The sequence below is a fragment of the Colias eurytheme genome, chromosome 17 (assembly GCF_061535395.1).
Source record: "Colias eurytheme isolate Ceu_HAF_F1 chromosome 17, ilColEury1 Martin Lab GWU primary, whole genome shotgun sequence".
In the NCBI taxonomy this organism is placed as follows: Eukaryota; Metazoa; Arthropoda; class Insecta; order Lepidoptera; family Pieridae; genus Colias; species Colias eurytheme.
In genome coordinates, this window is record NC_142996.1 from 8,855,586 (window position 1) to 8,877,550 (window position 21,965).

The following is a 21,965-nucleotide window of genomic DNA, read 5'->3' on the forward strand; positions in this document are numbered from 1 at the left end:
TTAATTGTAAACTATCACTTTTACATAGGTGAAAATAAAATTATATGCAATGATCAGTTTTGGTTATCGAACCTACCTCTATCTATAGAGTGATTCAAGAGGAAGGTTTTAGTATATAATTTATTAGGTTTTAGACAAAGATGGCGAAGCCGCGGACGGAAAGGTAGTTTATATTATGTAAAGCTGGTTCGATAACCAATACTGATCATTACATATAATTTAGAAAAACGCATCAAAAACCATTGCGTATTTTTAAAGATTTAAGCATACAAAGAGACAGAGAAAGCGACTTTGTTTTATACTATGTAGTGATTGCGCTACTCGTATATTGTTATACAAATTAAAGAAATAGGAGAGTAATCCTGAAGCTAACTTAAATTTAAAACAAAATATTTTCTCTATTTTTAATTATACAGCTAATATGTACTGGCAAAAGAAATTATTTAGCAACATGTGCAGTTCATAGTTAATAAGCACAGACGTTATATCCGTTTTCTTTTAAAAATGAAACTAAGTTTCCCAGAATCCACGCGAGATGTGTTAAATATTTTCTATGTGTTATTTTTTTGCGGAAAATTATTTCCTTGTATGTAATTTATGTATTATTATGTTATGTTTAATTTTGAAACTACATATTTCAAATCATATCATTTATCATTATTTCTTTCATTTATCATTTCATATCATAAACTACGTAAGTAATTAGGTTTCCACCCGCAAAGAGAGCTCACTTCTCGTTTTGATATTGAGAATTTTTTTGCGTATTTTTTCAGGCCGTAAGATTTTTAGATAGGAAATTATTGATCATTCAGGAATAAGTACCTTCGTACGAGTAGGAATAACTAGTATACGCCTACTCGGCATAAGAATATGCTCTACCTACTCTCTATAAAACTACTTGATCTGTTTAGCCACCGTTATTTAGAGAAGCACAATAGATAAGTACATATATTTGTTATTCTGTTTGTTTATTTACATTTGTTATTCCAGGACAGGACAGCTAGATTTCCAGGTACCTAAATAGTCAATTTATCAAATAATGTTGAATAAATTTAACAACACAAATGGTTTTTTTTGTAATTTTATTAAATTCGAAAACGAACTTAATACCTAAATCTTTTGTTATTTCAGAATTTTCACATTGAATAATTCTACTGAAAAAATAGTTTTTAAGGATACGCGTCTACGTTGCATATCTATGAATATCACACGCAAAGAAATAAATATAAATTGCACATGTGGTACCCACCAGGGGATCTTTTAATCGGTAAATAGCCCTGCGCGCGCGCAGTCCCGGGACACCGCGATCGCAGTTCGAATAGTTCGGATCTAAATTTAAACGACCTCGCCATGCGCCCGCGCACTATACGCCGCGCAAAAATCAAACGTAGCACATATTATATTTTTCGAACCCGACCCTTCCGATACCCGGTGTGATCCCTGAGGATATCGTATCCTGGACATTCCTGATGAAAATGGTGAGTTGCCAAGTTTAAACGTTACAAAAATAAAATGGCGCGTGTTCCCGTTTTAAAAATAAATTTGTTTCCAGTTGAAGTGATGTGATTTTGAATACGGCAAAATGAAGTTTACTATTGACGTTCTCGGGGTGTTTTTGAAAATTGTTATTAGGGTAAGTTTTGAGTTGCAATGCTTCGGAGTGATCATCGGATGTAGCTCATATGATCATTGAATGTATCATCAGTTCTAATTTATGATTACTAGTTACATAATGAAATTAATATTCAATGCGGTTTTTCATTGGCATCGCTTTTGTGTGTTTAATTCAATCGGTGTTTCAATATGACATAGAAATCACTTGCAAGAAGTGTACATGCGGATAACTTATTTATTCATATAATGAAAAACTAAAATAAATAACTTTTCATTTTGCTGTTAGTAACTTGTCTCAATATTGTGTGTTATTTTTGAAAAAAAAAAACTACTTACATCATTCATAATAAATTAATAATCCTTCACAATAATTTGATGTCATTTTTTATCATGATAATATTTAAAACATGTATATTTTTCTTAAATCAAAAGGGTGTGTCGATTCCATTCATCATTTCGCTCATATGTTTATTTGTACATATATAATGCTTATCTCATCAAGTTTCTATAATCTATTGACTACAATAATGCTCATACCAGTCGCTACATAAATTAACTTCTGACAGTTAAAACGGGAGCATAACCTTTGTTAATTTGTGAATCAAATAACATATCAGATTATTTAGGTTAACGAATTGATAGCCTCTGATATTTATGTGCAATTAATATGCACATGGAATAGACAAAATAGTCTATTAGGCAATATCTCTATGATACGTCTTACAGCGTGGAAGTAGTATTAGATTGATGTAGCTTTTCGCTGTGAAATAATATTTTTAATCAGACCGGATTTTTTTGAGTCAAATCTCTACAAATAAACAAGTGTTTCTCCTCTATAATATTTTAAGTTTTACCTGCATTTCTCAGCTTCTTCTAGTCTAAGCGTGATGACATATTAGCAAGCCTTCCTCAAAAAAGAGATCATATCACTGAAATAATTTTTCAAATCAGACCCGTAGTTTTCGAGATATGTGCGTTCCTCCAAACAAATCGTCAGCTGTATAATATAAGTACAGATTATATAGATACTAGCTTACCAACCGCGGCTATGCCCGCTTTGTCTCAAACTTGACAATTTATATACATAAACATTCCTCAAGAACTGCTCTATCTATATTAAAAAACCGCATCAAAATCCGTAGTATCCGTAGTTTAAAAGATTTAAGCATATGGATATAGGGACAGCGAAAGCGTTTTATACTATGTAGTGATGATGAAGATATATGTATCGATAGATGATGCTTGTTACTGTGGGTATGTGAGTGGATCTCACTTGTTAGCCAGACGGCAGAAAACTATCTGGGAACAATAATCGATAAATGTAACAACTAACAGATGTGAAATGCATCTGTCTCGTGCCCTAGTATAGTAGAGAATGCGGTTTTCACTGTTTTTGCTCATTATTGAAACAAATGATAGGTTAAATAGAAAAGTTAATAGAATATTAGAAAAGTTAATAGATGAATGATGATATAAATCATTAAATGTTTTTTTTCTTTTGGATTATTTAGCCCAAAAGGTATTGTTTATCTGTTATTTGTTTTAACTGTCCTTTCTTAGTTAGTTTTTAATGCGTTTACGATTACGACCCCCAATGAAAATCTAATACATATTATAAAGGCGAAAGTTTGTAAGGATGTATGGATGTATGGATGTATGGATGTATGGATGTATGGATGTTTGTTACTCTTTCACGTTAAAACTACAGAACCGATTACAATGAAATTTAGCACACATATAGAGGGTAACTTGGATTAACACATAGGATAGTTTTTATCCCGGAAATCCCACGGGAACAGGAACTATGCGGGTTTTCCTTTGCAAACGCGGGCGAAGCCGCGGGCGGAAAGCTAGTAAATTTTATAATTACTGTGATTTTAATGTATCGAAGGATTCGGTAAAAAGCGTTTTTCCAAAATGATTCGTGAGACTAAAATATGATGATGATAGAGTCACCTACGTTACGTTATTTCTAAAACTCTACATTTATGCCTCTAGGTAAGCTACTATGAATTATTTAGTAAATTAACTATAAAAACATACTTGCTGTAAAACCCATGAGATGACATATTACAATCTCATCTCATAGCTGTTAATCATGAAAGGATTAGATATTCTTGAGATAGGTCCAATTTGAAATATTGCATTTGAAAGTTGTATCTATATACTGAAGATAGATTATTTTTATTGTACACTAGCGGTCCGCCCCGGCTTCGCCCGTGGTACATATTTACGTTTTCTCTACATAAAAACCATCCTCGTACTTCAAGGAATATAATAAAAAAAGAATTATCGAAATCGGTTCAGCCGTTCTCGAGTTATGCGCTTACCAACACATTTTGCGATTCATTTTTATATATAAGACAAGCTCTAAATAAAATGTCAACACTTTGTCAATCCTCGTAATATATCGGTCTCTATTGGCAGTCTACTCTGTTGTTACTATGTAGTTACTACATATTGATTGCGATTAACTACGAACCAAATATTTATACCCATGATTTAAGAAACTTTGAATATAATAAATAATCAATAAATAATACTATTATAAAGGCGAAAGTTTGTATGGATGTATGGATGTATGGATGTATGGATGTTTGTTACTCTTTCACGTAAAAACTACTGAACCGATTACAATGAAATTTAGCACACATATAGAGGGTAACTTGGATTAACACATAGGATAGGTTTTATCCCGGAAATCCCACGGAAACGGGAACTATGCGGGTTTTCCTTTGAAAACGCGGGCGAAGCCGCGGGCGGAAATCTAGTAATCAATAAATTTAACGTTTGTGGAGAAGATTTTTAGAAATGCTTTTTTATAAAATTTATAAAATCATTTAATATAAGACAACTTTATTTTGTAACTTGGGACCTACCTAGTTAATAATTAATATTTTATTTAACAAGTACGATATCTAACGAAGGTGGTCTTAAAGTTAAATATTATAGGTTCAAAAAAAATATTTATGTTACTCGATATTCATTGATAAATCGTTGTACCTTCACTATATTTTAATTTACAATCATGGCATTGAATTCAAAAATAAATTACCTACGCATGCTTCGAATATTAATTTTGACCGCAAGACAATTGTCATTACGCGTAAATATTTAAGTAACGTTCTGATTAAAATTTAAAGGAATAATTATGTACCGTTGTTATTTACGCACGAAAAACATATTTTAGGAAATTTTTGGTATGAAGGTGGTTACTTTTAAGTAATATGATTATGGAAAAGACCTTCTCAAACTATTTCGTATCAATAATAATACCCAATCTATATATATAAAACTCAAAGGTGACTGATATAGTGATCTATAATCAACGCACAGCCCAAACCACTGGACGTATCGGGCTGAAATTTGGCATGCAGGTAGATGTCATAACGTAGGCGTCCCCTAAGAAAGGATTTTAGAAAATTCATCCCCTAAAGGGGTAAAATAGGGGATGAATACTTGATACCATGAAAATTTATCTTTTCCACGCAAGCGAAGCTGCGGGCAACAGCTAGTTGATTATATGTTTAAAGATTGGTTCAAGCTTTTGGAAATCTTAAGGCAATACAAAATATAAATTGATGATCACCTTAAATATATTGTATCGAGGTAATATTTCGTATATTATAGCGTCGTTATCAAAAAACTTTGCACAAAAAAGCTAGCGAAGCGAAACCATGGCGGATTTTTTTCTATTTGTTATTTTTTCATATATCTGTTTTTTCAACAACCAAAAACAACAAACATAAAGTCTATTTACGGATATCCAACATTAAAATAAACGATTTAACCTTTACCCTTTCCTGGAAATAAAAGAGTTTACAGATAAAAATGTTAGAAAAATTTTCAAATGTTTTTATTCGTACAAAGTTAATGTCTAACTGTAGGTATACACCTCGGTAATCCATACTAATATTATAAATGCGAAAGTAACTCTGTCTGTCTGTCTGTTACTCAATCACGCCTTAACTACTGAACCAATTTGCATAAAATTTGGTATAGGGATATTTTGATACCCTAGAAAGGACATAGGATAGGTTTAATCCCGGAAATCCCAATTTATTAATGTCTAACTGAACGGGAACGGGAACTATGCGGGTTGTGAACTGTAAATAGCATTAGTTCTGTCGTGAATAATTTATAGTACAAACAGATGAATTATTTTAAGAAAATTCACGGTAATACACTTTTATAGCTATAGCAAAGCCTTTTTTTTTATAGTGGGGAAATCTTCCAAAGATACCCACGGCCCCCGGGGAAGGAGCCGTGGGTTATGTCGGATTCTTACCGACTAAAACCCCACTGTATAGTGTATTCCGTCGAGCCGCTTTAATGATGGGGCCGCGGGTATTTGCAATGCCTGAATCATTGGGCTAGCTTTGACCTCTATATTGTGTTTGGTTTAGTTTTATAGCGCATTATTATTTATTTTTCTATACCTACTCTAAATATGTAACTAAGAGATTCAAAGTTTAAGGCCCAAATAAATAAAGGAACCTAAATAATAGGTTTTGTAGAGATTCTGTAAATTAAAGTCGCTTTAAATCACTCGTCATCAGTCATCACACTGATATTTCATATGGTATGCTCCAAAAATGATTATTTATTAAAAGAAGCTTTTCTTTTCACCCTTCAAATTATGGAATTTATTAAGCGCAATTGGTGTAATAAAATTTACTTATAGTATTACATGATTAGGTATGTTACGTGAGTGTGAATTAAAAAATTTTTATACTAAAGTTTGTTTGTTAAAAACAAATGTTGGCTTTAAGCCACTCTACATACGTCAATAGTTTTGCAATGGAGGTAACGTTGTATGTAACAACAATACAGAGATTTTTATAGAACGTCTATTTTTAGATAAACTATCAAAACATTTTGTATTTTTAGAGCATTTCGTAACTATGTAGATAATTTCAAATGAAATAAATCTTGCATTCAACTCTTCATACAATTTTGCTCAAACGAATACATTCTAGAACTTGAACTATTTTTATAAGTATATCTTTTATAAGTAAATAAAAGCATAATATTGAAAATTTAGTTATACAGTGGGGTCATTAAGAAAATGCCCATAATTTATCAACAATTTCAATAAAATATGCTCAAAAACACATATCACGTCAATACCATGCACCACAACACCCCTTTAAAACGTTTGTACTGAAATCGGATTTCGCAACGGCCTCGACAACTAAAACTTTCAGCCAAGCGAACCAGCGAGACACAGATGTGTCATACATTATCCATCTAGGAACACTTCCCGGGTGTAGATTGCGAATTCAGTTTGATTCCTGAATTCCGAAGCAAACGTTTACATTCTGGGAATGTTGACGAATGTAATATATGGCAGGGGAATGGCGGAGTGACGCTAGAACTAAGTACATATAAGATTAGAGTGAAATATGTTTTTGTAAAAATTGTACAGGCATTTTATATGTGGTATATGTCACAGTACATGGATTAAAACTGGTATAGAATCTATATTATGCGTAGCCAGACTTTATTTTATCAAAACTTCATCCCGATTGATCAGTTGTTTTTGGTGAAATAGGTATAAATGATAAACATCCCTTTAACCATCCCTATTCATAATTACTACACATATAAAACAAAGTCGCTCTCTCTGTCCCTATGTATGCTTAAATCTTTAAAACTATGCAACTGATCTTTATGCGAGTTTTTAATAGATAGAGTGATGGAAGAGGAAGGTTTTAGTACATATATAATTTATTGGATTTTAAATAAAGCGGGTGAAGCCGCGGGCGGAACGCTAGTAACAAATAATAATATGGTACACAATGAGGAATTTCCTTTAGGAATGATTTCATTATACCCAACCCAAGCATCCAAAATTTGATTCATTTTCAACTATTACATAGCTTATTATCAACGTTAAAATTAGGAGGCAAGAGCTTAATCTAGGTTGGTTCTAAAATTAATTAACGTAATGAAGGAAATCTAATGCCGTTAAATACAATTGTCGTCTTCGTCGTTTTAATTAATCATTAGATGTTCCTAGAACAACGGAGGATCTCAATTTAGAGCGTTTTTCTTTTAAATATATACCTATCCTTGTCTTCATCTATTTACATGGCATTTATTCGATATTCATATTTAGATGGAAAATTTGCTGAGTAACGATTTTCATATTATAAAAGTGCTTTTTCGGTGTATTTAACAAAGTAACGTGACTAAATGAAAGCAATATAAAATAATTTGGAAAATCCAAAAGTGCACGCCTCATAATTTTTTTTTAATAAATATTTATTAATTATTATTTTTGTTTATTTAATAACAATTAAACCACATCGAATCAGACCCTGAAAAATGAAAGGGTTCTATTCCTGAGCATACTCAAGCGTAAGGGAAAAAAAAAGACTCGATTAGTAAAGTATTTCGGTCGCTATCGTGTTAACAAGAAAAAGGATCCGCACATACAGACACACGGACGTCCAAGACAGAACTTTTTTAAACTGTTTTTTAACTAGTTTAAATAACAAAAATGACATCAAAAATATCATGAACGTTAAAAATAGTGTTTTTTCTTAATATGTGTGTGTATGTATTACCTTACAAGTGCAATGTATGATACATAAAGACATTTTAAGTTTGAAAAATCAGATGTTTTGCGCGAAGTGACAGTAGTACCCACCTCAACGCTTCGCTTATGAGGCGTGCAAAATATTAGCGACTTCAAATAATATAACATTACAATATTGCTCTACCTTAACTAAGTAACTAAATACAAAATATCGTAGCGTTTTCAATACAAACAATCTCCCGTGTGTTTATAATTAGAGTTAAATACAGTTGGTGAGGCTGGGTTACCTTGTGTGGAGGGAATTTGGAGGTAAATTATAAAATACACATCTCTGTCACATGTCTTGTGCTAATACTGTGTAAGTACGCTGCACGACAGCGAAGAAAATAGGAATAAACCTCGATAAATTATTATTTATTTGCTTAAACTTCCAATTTATTTGAAATGTAAGCAGTTGAGAAGCTTACGAGTAAGCTTTCACGCATACAAATGAAAAAATGTGGCAATTTTTTTATAGTAAGTAACTAATTTAATTTCAAATTAAACACTTTTAAATAATATGAATCTATATGCATATTATATACTAGCGGTCCGCCCCGGCTTCGCCCATGGTACATATTTTCTCTACATAAGAAGTAAGAACCATCCTCGGACTTCGAGGAATATAATAAAAAAAGAATTATCGAAATCGGTCCACCCATTCACGCGTGATGCCGTGACAATGGAAAACGCGGGGTATCATTTTTATATATGTACTAGCGGTCCGCCCCGGCTTCGCCCGTGGTACATATTTACGTTTTCTCTACATAAAAACCATCATCGTACTTCAAGGAATATAATAAAAAAAGAATTATCGAAATCGGTTCAGCCGTTCTCGAGTTATGCGCTTACCAACACATTTTGCGATTCATTTTTATATATATGTATATAGATGAACATAAGAAAAGCTTACCTACAATAATTCTAAAATACAATTTTCCAATCAATAATCAACCTTTCACCATCACGCAATATTTATTATTAAAACTATTCATAATAACGTCTTTAATACCAATAACATATCTAAAGTGTTGATTCTAATTTCTAACATTCTTAGAATAATCGAACAATTGTAAACTCCAAGATAAAGTGGAGATGAGTTCCAATTAGATTAAACGAGTTTGAGTTTCTTAATTGTTATTAAGCCGGGACTGGGAATATTGTAATTCAATTTCAAACTTATTTAGGATTTAGAAACGTTCAAATATAGACTTTAGTGCCTGTATTTTGAGCTATTTATGTTATGTTAAAATGTAGGCTATCCCAACGAAATATATTTATAGAAATTAGAACTTTTTATAGAGTACAGATAAAGAATTAAATAATTAAACATTTTTATTCATAACTAGCTTACCGCCCGCAGCTTCGCCCGCTTTGACTTAAACCTGATAAATTATATACTAAAACCATCCTCTTGAATCACTCTATCTATTAAAAAAAACCGCATCAAAATCCGTTGTGTAGTTTGAAAAATTTAAGCACACAAAGGGACATAGGGACAGAGGAAGTGACTTTGTTTTGTACTATGTAGTGATTAAGATCATAATTCTTTCTATAGTGGATAATTTTGTAAAAGCCTAGCTATTAAAGGGAGCTTTTTCTAGAGGCGAAAATAAAAACACAAATCTTTATCTAAAAAATGTAGCCAATAATCTAATAATTCTTATGATTAAATTTGTTAAACCTCCGTTCTAATTTTAAGAATTAGTTAATCATGATACCTCTTCTTGATGAAAATAATTAAATTAAGCACTTAAAAGATAAAGCTTAATAATATTTAGTAACGGTAACGCTTTGTTTCCAATAATAGAGATATTAATGTAAATAGGATTGTTTCTATTAATAATATAGAACGCACTAACTGAGCACAGCCCAAACTGCTGCACCGATCGTGCTAAAATTTGTTATGCAGATAGGTACTATAATGTATACATCCGCTAAAAAATGAAATATTATTATAATATTTTTAGGAATAATGGTTATTATATTTGAAAAAAAAATCCGCCAAGGGAATAAAATAGGTGAATCATGAAAATTTTTTTTGAATACGCGAGCGAAGCTGCGGGAAACAGCTAGTATAAGTAATATGTATGTATAAGATAGGCAAGTTTGTTAACCCCTTATGCTCCATTAAAACCACACGAGGCAGTGTCGTGAATTGTTTTGGAGGGTGTATTTGGTTTTTATTGCCTAAGCCAAACAATAAAATACCTATTAAGATGTTGTTTTATATTTCTACTAGCTGTGCCTCTCGGTTTCACTCGCATTCATTTGTAAAAAAAAATATTAGTTTTTTATTGACATTTTAAAGCTACTTGGGGTATCATACTATGGTCACTTTTTCCTTGCTGCTCGAGATCTATATAAATATAAATCGATAATAATTTCATACGCTATCAGTAGACCATACGCAGAGATATGAAATATAATTAAAAGTTTTGCGCCCTGATTGCAAAAAAAAAACATTCAAGGAGCTTATCACCAGCTTACAGAAACACGATCACAACATTCAATTTAACTTATGCGCCATACCGACAGGAAGAGCACTTAAAACCCGTCGAATTTGTGAAAAATACAATGTAAAAAAAACAAAACGGGAATTGTCACGTACAAGAGGCCTAATTGAAACGGAAAGTTGTACTAATCGAGTTAGTCGAGGACTTGGAGGACAATGCTAACCTTTGAAACTCTGTAATGAAGCCGCTTTAAGTAGTTTTGAATAATTTGTAACGAACTCTTCGCCTTGTTGCTCTAATGGCGGTTCTACATTAGTGCTGTGAATTCACGCCGCGAATTCAGCGTGAATTCACGGCATAAATGGTGTAAACATTCATAGGATGCTCGCAATTGTTCATGAAAACGCCGTGAAAAAGATGTAGAAACTGCTCCCAAAATCACTATGATACCATGGGTTGCTATGGTTACCATGGCACGAGGTCGCGAATGTTGATGTGAACGGCGCGTGAAGAAGGCGCGAATATTTGTCGCGAGACAAAATACCGACTCTTAACGGGGAACAGAACATAAAAACCGACGAACGAAAACCGTCTATACATTTTTAAAGATAAGAAAAAAAGCGCAATTCGAAAACGCGTCTTCCGCCATTCCGAGGCGACGCCTTGACCAACTCGGCCACCCATGATCCCGCCAGAGCAATCGAATTTATCTTTCAGTTTTATGTGTCTAAGGGATCGTCTACATTCACGTTCACGCCTGTTAACGGAGCTTCACGGTACTAATGTAGAGCTACCTTAACACTGTGTACTTTTCACGTAATAGTCGAGTTTCATTACTTAGAAGTCTGATTATGAAATTGTTTCAAAGGAACTCGTTTCAGTTTTAGTAAAATACGCACTGCTAGCTATGAATACGTGTTTGAGATTTATAACGTAAATACTAATGTTAAAATTTTGGTTGTAACGGTTGTAACCTTCAAAATAAAAAAGTGTTTAAGGGAATTTAGGTTGGTCTAAAAACGAAGAGTTGTTTTAAATTCAACAGTTGATAAAATTTTTATAAATACATATTTTATTATTGTACCTATGTGAATATATTGGCATGAAAAATAAAAGTAGGTATTAATATATATGTGGTATGGGTGTTTAAAATATAACAACTCATACTCTCGTTTTTTTATTAAAGGGATAAAACATACAATCGACTTAGCTAATGTAGTAGCTGTATATTTGGTTGCGATATATATTTGTATCATGATAGGTACGTCAAGAAAACACAAAAAACACGATAACAAACCACGTATATTACCACCCTCGGATACAATGATTCCTCATCTCTATCGAGATAATTAATAGCCTATTTAAACTCACTATTACTTTCAGGTGAACAAAGCAACCTTCGCACCGCTAGTGGTATCAACTCTATTCATCCTCCTTACATCCATACTAGCACATTGCGCGCGGCGCCTGGTGCAGAGCGTAGTTAAGGACCCGTTTGTAAGAGTCCTGTTTGAGGAAGCGATCGCTGCTGCGGAGTTGTGTGGATGTTGTTTTGAACTGATTATAGGTATGTTTATATTGCTAAGTTTTATCTATACTAATAATATTATAAAGAGGAAAGGTTTGTATGTATGTATGTATGGTTTTCACGCATAAACTACTAAACCGATTATAATGAAATTTAGCACACATATAGAGGGAAACTGGGATTAACACATAGGATAGGTTTTATCCAGGAATACCACGGGAACGGGAACTATGCGGGTTTTCCTTTGAAAACGCGGGCGAAGACGAGGGCGAAAAGCTAGTATAGCAATAAAAATAATAATAGTCAACAGAGCAACGGAGCGAGCTGCTTCATGCAGCAAATGCTTCGCGAGGATGCTCGCTATTTGGAGACCCACCTATTGAAATTGAAATACTTTTTATGAATACAATTATAAAACACAAACAGAAGGTATAATAAACTGTACGTCTTATCGCTACAAGCGATCTCATCCAGGCAATGTGAGAAAGCGAGGAAGAAAACTTCAGTCGTATAGTGTTATATTATCTGTAGTGTGACTTAGTAATTTGAAATACAGAAAAACAAAAGAAATTGTTGTAATACCTCTGCGTTTAACTTAACATCTAACTAAAAATCTTCATGGAACTTCATTACGTGTACATGCAAATTTTAAGTATTTTTAAGACGGATAAAAATAGTAAAAGATATGGAAGCGGGATTCAATCCAAACATTTCAAATTACGTATGCTATGATAATAGGAACTTTCCTGAAACTTGCCCTAGATACTCTTTTATCGGAATTTAATAACTTACAACTTTAGTACTCAGTTCTTTTTAAAGATTAATGTTTTGTTTGACTTCATACTGATTGTTCGTATTTTTGCTGCAAAAGTTGACTGAAATTTTTCTTTGAGTCTTTTTTAAAATTAGGCTTTCTTAATAATTAATAAATTAATCTTTCGTGTAATAGCAAATAATAAAATCACTTTTGCACATATGGTACACAAGCTTATACACCCTTTACCTAAATAAAAAAATATACTCATAAAGCTATACATATAATACAATTTATTAACATAAATATTATTTTATAGCATTTATTTGATGTCACAGTCTTCCCTAAACTCGTAAATATAATTTTGATATAAAAGAAGATAAAATCTCATAAAACAGCCAGATAATATAAATATGAATTCAGGAACTACATGTAAGATTAAGAACACCACATTAAGAAAATATTTTCAAATAATAGCCTTCCACTTTTACTATAGGTAACATAAGAAAGACTCTTTTTAATCTCTATATTAGTCTAACGGTGCATTTACATCAAACGAGAAATTCTCATTCAAACCCCACTATGTCAAATTCTTTTAATTTAGGCGTAGAGCATTCTTTCGTTGTTCGAAAAGATTCTATGCAATGTTCTACTCAATACTGAACAACGCTTAATACAAGTTTTCCTTTACACTAAAATATCACGAAATAATGCTCTTGCTCTAGCTCTATGTTCGTTTGGTATAAATGCACCGTTAGATGGTTCGTTCTTATTCAAGAACTATGCGTAAATCAAAATTTCACTATACACTGTTGTGGTATTTCATATGAAGCACATCATGTCACATTATTGGTCGTTAGAGGTTATCGTTATTACATATTTTTTAATATTTATAGCTTATGTTAACCAAATTTAGACAAATTTGAATTACTCTTGCAAGTGTGAAACATTAATTAAACGCGGGTATAATTTTAACATTCACAAAACGAATGAATAAAATTACGATAGCTTACAGCTTACTTGTTGCAAATTGTTGAATCTATGCAAATTTTTATGATAGGTTCATTAAAATATGGGTTATTGGGTAATAATTGGTTAATTGGGTATCTATAAAAAATCCATATTTTTTACTTTACCATGTTATGTTACGTGTTGAATGAGTTAATTTATAACAATTGGTTATTCGTATTGAATGAAGCATTATCGTTGAATAATTAGATTTAGGTACATATATCCTATGATAGCATAATAAAATTGATTGATGGCAGATGAATATTAGAGGCTAAGGTTAGAGGTATATTTTCACTGTTCAATATTCATGGTCTTAGTGAATGATATTTTTTCGTACTTACTTATGGTCTCTTCCTGGAAACTTTACCACTTTCTTATCAGATTGCCTGGCAGAGATTGCTGTCCAAAAATAAGACTGCCTTCTGAGCTAATTTTATGTATCTTTTAATTTTTTACTCACTTATAATTTGTACAATACTTATAAATACATGAATAAATGAATAAATAGAGTCTAGAGAGTAACATTTTCTATCAATAAAATATCTAAATCTACTTACAGTGGCAGACAACTTCGGTGTAGCTACATACGCAGTATTCCTGTTTCTATTGACAATATGGTGGTCACTAAATTGGGGGGAAGCCACGGCGTGCCCGTACACACACATCGAAGATATTATTGAAGGTAAGAGTAATTAAAATAATTTAATTTTAATGTCTTGAAGTCTAGAAATATTAAGTTGGAACATAATATGTTCATTTTAAATACAAAGAGCGGTTAAGTAGCTACAAATGAATATAAAAAATAAATAATATAAAGTTAATTATATAATAAACGTTGAATACTGATATATAGAATTAAAAGGTCAAATAAAAATGGCTATTACTAGTGATACAATTATGAAGAGTATAGGTAGGTACCTACTTTGTGAAGATATTAATAAAATTTGCTATTCTTACAGACCGTTTCATTATTATAAGCTACTAGCTTACCGCCCGCGGCTTCGCCCGCTTTGTCTAAAACCTAATAAATTATATACTAAAACCTTCCTCTTGAATCTATCTATTAAAAAAACCGCATCAAAATCCGTTGCGTAGTTTTAAAGATATAAGCATATAAAGGGACATAGGGACAGAGAAAGCGACTTTGTTTATACTATGTAGCGATTTATAACACCATTATTAAGTATGTAAACAAACAATTAAACTAAATACTTTTTTTAATCTGCCAGGAAGGACCGACATTCGTAAAGCAGTACTAAAAACATGGGCGGAGTTGGGCGGCGGGCTATTAGTCTTCAAATACGTTCAAATGTACTGGGCTCTTGAAATCTCTGACACACACAAGGATAAAGCTATTGAAGACTGTACGGCTGATTTACAGGTAATGTATTAAGTAATTCTTTATTGTACACAAAAAAAAATAGATAGCATTAAATCAGCTTTAAATGTTCAATCCGATTTTTAAATGTTCGACCACGTTCGACAAAAAGCCAATACGATTTATGATTAGATACATTTGAAGATTCTTATAAAGTTACAAGTTTTTATTAAATGCATACTTACATATATAAAAAAGTATCAACAATATATTATAATAATAATAAACAGAATTTATTATTATTTCGTTGTCCCAGTTTTCTCTGGCTTTTTAAAAAAGCTGGGTGCATAAACAGTTGTATAAAGGGTCTAATAAAAGCCTTCAATAAAAGTACCTATTTTCATACAATTGGAACCACTATCTTTTCTTTTGTTATCTGTTATAATTAACTGCTAAAAGTTCAATGACAGTGGTTAAAACAGCAAACAAAATAAATACAATATCTAATGTGCAGTGTAGTACGTGATTGCAGTATATATATGTATGCGGATGATACTTGTCTACTCTATGCGCATAAAGATATGCACATATTAGAAGCTAAAATACAAAATGACTTTACAAATATAATAAAATGGGCGCACGATAATGGAATCATAATCAATATGAATAAAACAAAATGTATACATATTCGCTCACCTTATAGTAAGACTATGAATTCGCCAAAAATATTAGGTCATAATTATGAATGTCTACATATTGCAAAGAAATGTAATTGTAAAAATATTGAATTAGTGGAAGAATACAAATACTTGGGGTTAGTTATTGATAAATACTTTTCATGGAAATCTCATATTCTTAATCTTTCGGATAGGCTGAGGGCAGTTCTTGTAAAATTTCATCATCTTAGTTTTATTTTAGATAAGGCCACTATGTATATTGTGTACTATGCATTGACTGACTTACTGCTTTCTTATGGATTGGCTAGCTATGGGCGCACTTTTAAGACTTACCTTGATAAAATAAAAGCGCATCAATTAAAATTTACTAAAATATTAAGCACATGAAAAAGTAAAAATCCGCTGTAAAAAAAATAATGATTATAACTATTTGTTTGTAGAGTGCAAGATGCTGCCTGTTCATGAGAAGGTAAATATGTTAATAGCAATGGAACAATTTCATAATGATGAATTTAAAATCTGTATTAATAAAACAATATCTTATAACTTAAGAACTAAAAATGTATTAGAAGTGCCACACTATTGTAACTACTATGGGCAGAGACATAGGAAGTACTTAGTGCCAAAACTGTTTAATAGAATCCCAATGAAAATTAAGGAAAGTGATAGGAAGGATGGAATTATTAGGAAGGAATTAAGAAGATATTTTTTAAATGCATTTGAGAGTGAGTTGATGTGTTGATGATCTGTGGCCGTTGAAATGTAACATTGTTAGTTAGAATATCAAAGTGTTAAATTAAATTGTAGTGTTTTATAAGTAAAATGGAAGTACATTTGTAAAATGGAGCTACATCTGCCAACAAACTGTTTTACAGTTTGGCAGAGTATTGTGATAATATGTATATGTGTCTTTGGTTCTGAAATAAGAAAATAAATAAATAATAAAATAATACTATTTTCAGACATGAACATTTAAGCAAAGACAATAAAGTGATACCTATAAACAAAAATCTTTTTCATTACTCTAAAAGCTGAATTAAGAACCAAGTCAAATAATACTGTTGTTATAACTCTTTAGTTTAAGGTACGTTAACTTTAATAACATCTTTCTAAATGCAATAAAACTGTCGTCTGGATTTATTTAATTGTGACTTAACAAAGAGCGGAAAAGTTATTACCTGTGTTTTACTGTTAATTAGATTTTGAATTATGTTTTACAAATTAAACTATTTTAATTATGTTTAATGACGATTTTATTAAGACTGTAACATAGTTTATTGCGTTTAGTGAAATAAGGTAGTAGAGAAAAATGTAATCGTTACATATAGGACAGATCTTTAATTACGATTTATTCACCAAAACATTATTATTTTATAAATACTGAAATATGTACTGAATTATTTTGAAGCGCTCTTCGTCTGAAAAATACTTACGTCGTACTTGTTAATTTCAACTAAATTATAATCATGCTCTTTTAGAGTAGGTTACTATTAATAATAGTTTAATTTATTTAATGTTTTACTACAATATTAAACGATATTGCACCTATATCCAGATTGATTGCATACACACGATCAATCAAACAAATAGGTGCTACAGAATAACCTTTCCAGACAAGGCTGTGTTTCTTTAGACACATGCACTAGAGTCCGTTAGGTTACAAATATATTTCAAATAATATTGTAAAAAAATTCCGAGGATATGTGTAAATTTTTTTTGTTTTGGATAGGCGTAAAAATTTATAGTAATGTCTAGTACAAATTACAAAACATGTAACCAAGTTTCGGAAATACATTATAAAAGCTAATTTCCTTTGGTGGCAATCACGTACATGATAATATATAAGTAACTTTTAGTCGGTTATCGAACCCAACACGTAAATTGTAATGTGCTTAACACTGAGTCGAAGAGGTCTTTACCACCATTTTTATTTCAGTTTTTATTTATTTATTTAAGGACTGTTAAACTCCCTTATACCACAACAATCACTTAATTCTAAAATAAATTAGTGCAATTAAAAACAGCATTTTGCGTACAACGAACCGGCTCGTACAATTAATTAAATAAATAACAAAAAGCTCTCATTTTTACCACTCCAATAAATTAACAAGAGTCATCGACATTTAATTTGTAAATTTCGTTTATCGAAATATATTAAAACGATTTCGTTTTACATTGCAATGTAATATAATATTGCGTTTACATTTATAGCATTTTTCCATCCAGTTGAGTACTTCACAATTAGTGCAAAGCGATTGATGAACGATTAATTAAATCATTTGAATGTATGGAATGTATTACATTTGTGAATATTAAAGTATGAGTGATATTATATTGAATAAAATAATAAATCGTTTGATAAATTTCATGTCAATTTTAAAAACACCATGAAGCTTACGAACATAGGTATAGGACTTTAGTCATTAGTGTGCAAGTAATAGGGTGCATTATATTTCAGGTGCCAGTGCTCTATGGTGCCTTGGTGGAAGGTGTAGCCACTTGTATGTGCAGACTAGCATCCAGGGCCTTGGGAGACATCAACCCACGCTTCGCCACTGCGATCGACGCTTTTGTCGGCACCTCTCTTGTTGTGGCTGGTAAGAACTGGTTCATTTGAACTTTTAGGAATACATATTTTGTTTTTAAACAAGCGTGTACAATATGAATGATTTGTTATGTACAAAAATAAAATTTCGATTGTATATAAATTTTACTTTGGAATCGTGATTAAAATCGAAACTACTTCTGTAATGTTTACGATGATTAATCATTTAATTGCAGTTTTACGTTTGAAGATAATTCAATTACCTTTTTTACCGTCAAATAAATTTATCATCACATCATCAATTATTTCCTGTGTTGTACCCATCACAATTTTGTCTGAGTTGAACTTTTGTACTTAAATAATTCACGCCTGTCATTTTTATCACAGCAAAACCCACTAACTTCGTTTTCAAATGCTAAGCTTTCCGTGTTACAGGCGCTCTATTAAGAGGCACGATTTACATCTTTAGCTATCAAGACGATAGCCCAAATGCCGACATCAGCTTGTCTGTTACTTGCAAAGTCAATTTAGGAAGAGGTATTCTTGATACATATAAAATATAAATGTCTAACAGCATTTTGTAAACTAAAATGTGTCATGTATGGGCAGATCGTGCTGATAGTATTCATCAGTCGCATATATTTTCTTATGTATTGCCACTGGTTATAAAATTTAGCTTTTATGTTCTACATACTTTATATTTTACCTGTTACCCTTATACCATTATTTCTTTCTTTCTTTCAATAATATTTAGTTGCTATGCATAGTGGAAAATCAGTTGTAAACGTGTACATACTTACTACATAAAATATTTATTATATATGTATGTATGTATTATATAATATTATGTGTATGTAGATTGCAGGTGTAAAAATAGTATAGATATTGCTGAATATGTAGCATGTTAAATTGTTAATGTGAATGTAGGTATCTAAGGTAGGTATAAATTAAATGTTACCTAATTTATTTGTATAATAGTTAATATTATTTTGTTTTGTCTGACTTACGTCAAAATGAAACTTTAAAAGAATCGGTCTATAGCAATATGAAAATCACAGATATGAAAATGCATGGAAAATGCTTATTAATAAAATAAACAAATACCTAAAATTGCAAACTAAAAACGCTTATTAAAATAAGTGTCAATTTTATGTAATGACGCAATACATTTACGCGGAAAACTCGGACGATTACACAGACTGCATAAAAGCGTAATCTGCGTCCATTACGTAGAGGATAAAAACTAAAAAGTTAGGAATTTACAGGCTCGTCCGTTTTACCTCGGTTATTATCCAAGAGGATAGTTTTAAATGTGCTCAGTTGTAGATTTAATCCCTATAACATTTCATTTATTTTTTATCTCTTTTTTTAATGTAGATAATAGAAAAACGTTTTGTTAATGGTAATTTATAGAATGCAAAATACGAACATTGTAAAGAACATGAAATTGGAACGGATATTTTCTCGGAAATACATAAATTTTAAACGTTTATATACGAATATTCCTGTTCTAAATAAGTTTATTCTCAGTTTTACACTTTCTCAGTACATTTGTATTTTTTTTCTAGCATTCGAATATTCTGGTGGATATTTCAACCCAGTACTGGCTACATCGTTGAAAGCCGGCTGCCACGGCCACACGCTAACTGAGCATGCCACAGTATACTGGGCTGGAGCATGTGCGGGGTCCATCATGTCCGTATATCTGTACAAACTGCCAGCTATACAACAATTCGTGAAAGGCACGACTGAAACCGAAGTCAACGGAGACAGCATTTGGGCGGGAAAAGAAGATTAAAATCGTATTTCCAAACTTATATATATTGAATCGAAATTCCGATGTTAATACTGTCAAACGTCAATGTGGGATTGTTTTTGTTGTGTGCGGGAGTTGCCAGTAAATAAACAAGTTTGAAAATATTTCGTGCATTCGATATAATTATTTCAACCGCAAATAAATATTCCGTTTAAATCAAACGTTAAATGAAATCCATCAATTTTTTATTTAACCAATCAGTATTTTATATTCGTTATATATTGAATTTTATATAACATCGAATTTACTGTATGTATTATTGTCTAGTCATTGTTGAATGTATCTTTAACTAAAATATAATAAGTTCTACGTAATATTGTAAATAAATGGTTAAATTGTTATTTGTTTTTCTTATTGTTTTATTCCTTTATATAACCAGCTCTATAAGTTAGAGAAAAGTGGAAAAAAAATTGTTATTTCAATCACTATTAAAAAATAAAATAAATTTAAAAGCATCCGAATTTTTATCAGAATATTAGGTAGGTACTTTTAAAAACTTTCGACATCATACATAATATTATAAATAAAGATCAAACAAGCTGTCCCTCACAGTAATTTCACCAAAATCAACAATTTTCAAAATAATTCACACCGAAAAACTATAAAATTATTTCAATGAATCTAAATAACTTGACATTTAACTGGTGAAAATTTAAAAGTAACCAGATTTGTAGAAGATCATACATTTAACTAAGTTACCTATATGTTAATGTTATTATGTAATAACTTAGTTAGCATGGTGGATACCCGAATCCTTAAGAAATTCTCTACCAAAAAATGCTCAACGTGGTTAAAGAAGTTTCCACAAAAACAACATTTATTCTGTAATTACAAAATGTTTCAATATAAAAAGGTTAATGCCTACAACAGTCTCTTTGCTTGTTCTTTTAAAAGCATTTCCTAGTTACATAGATTTCCATTTACTACGTAAAATATGTAATTATCTTGTACCTTTAGTTATTATCTGTAATATTCCATAGACTTTAAAACTTAAGAAAGTATCAGGTAGGTAATTTTATTATTTTTATGATATTTTAACATTCTTTAAGATATTTGAATAGGTACAGAAAAACTTGTTAAATTTCAGTTGCAGGAATAAGAATTTATCGAAATAATGAACTATTAGGAGGCAATTTTTTACATACATAGTTACTTTTTATTTTACTGACACTTTTAACACAGATCAAATAATAAAGTAAGAAACAAGAGTTTTAAAACATTACGTTATTTTAGTCATGTCTAAAAATAAGACGGGTCTAAATTTATTAAGTTCCCTATCATATTCTCTAAAAAAGTAATAGTACCATTACCAAACGTAACAGTATTTTTAAGTCATGGGTAAGGTAATGTTGTTTACCACATTTTTGTTATATTCTTTAAAAACAATATTTGCTGTAAATAATGACAATTATTTGGAAAACATAACGAAATATCATCCCTGTGCTGAAACTGTAGAATCGATTGTTCCATGTATTATACAAGCTGCAAAGATTGATGTATTTTTTAAATCCACGATTTTAATTTATAACCCAGATGATTCAAAAACGAAGCAAGAAAAGGAATTCCATGACATTATGATTAACGAATTAAGTTTACATGAGATCCCCATTATTACAACAGATAATATAAATACAATAAATGCAGAAACTGATGCTGTTAGCCG

The 21,965-nt window shown here is 31.2% G+C and overlaps 1 protein-coding gene across 2 annotated transcripts; it reads left to right on the forward strand.

Moving 5' to 3' along the window:
* The first annotated feature begins 1,301 nt into the window (after positions 1-1,301).
* Positions 1,302-20,643, forward strand: AQP (aquaporin). 2 transcript variants are annotated; one of them, XM_090111592.1, is made up of 8 exons: positions 1,302-1,478; positions 1,553-1,633; positions 12,037-12,220; positions 14,506-14,628; positions 15,176-15,327; positions 18,400-18,538; positions 18,922-19,023; positions 20,055-20,643. In XM_090111592.1, the coding sequence occupies exons 2-8, from the start codon at positions 1,583-1,585 to the stop codon at positions 20,282-20,284; spliced, it is 981 nt and encodes a 326-aa protein (XP_089967718.1). In that variant the 5' UTR covers positions 1,302-1,478; positions 1,553-1,582; the 3' UTR covers positions 20,285-20,643. The 2 variants fall into 2 exon arrangements, with proteins under 2 accessions (XP_089967718.1, XP_089967717.1); XM_090111591.1 differs by lacking the exon at positions 18,922-19,023 and having other exon boundaries at positions 1,306-1,478.
* The last annotated feature ends 1,322 nt before the right edge of the window (positions 20,644-21,965 follow it).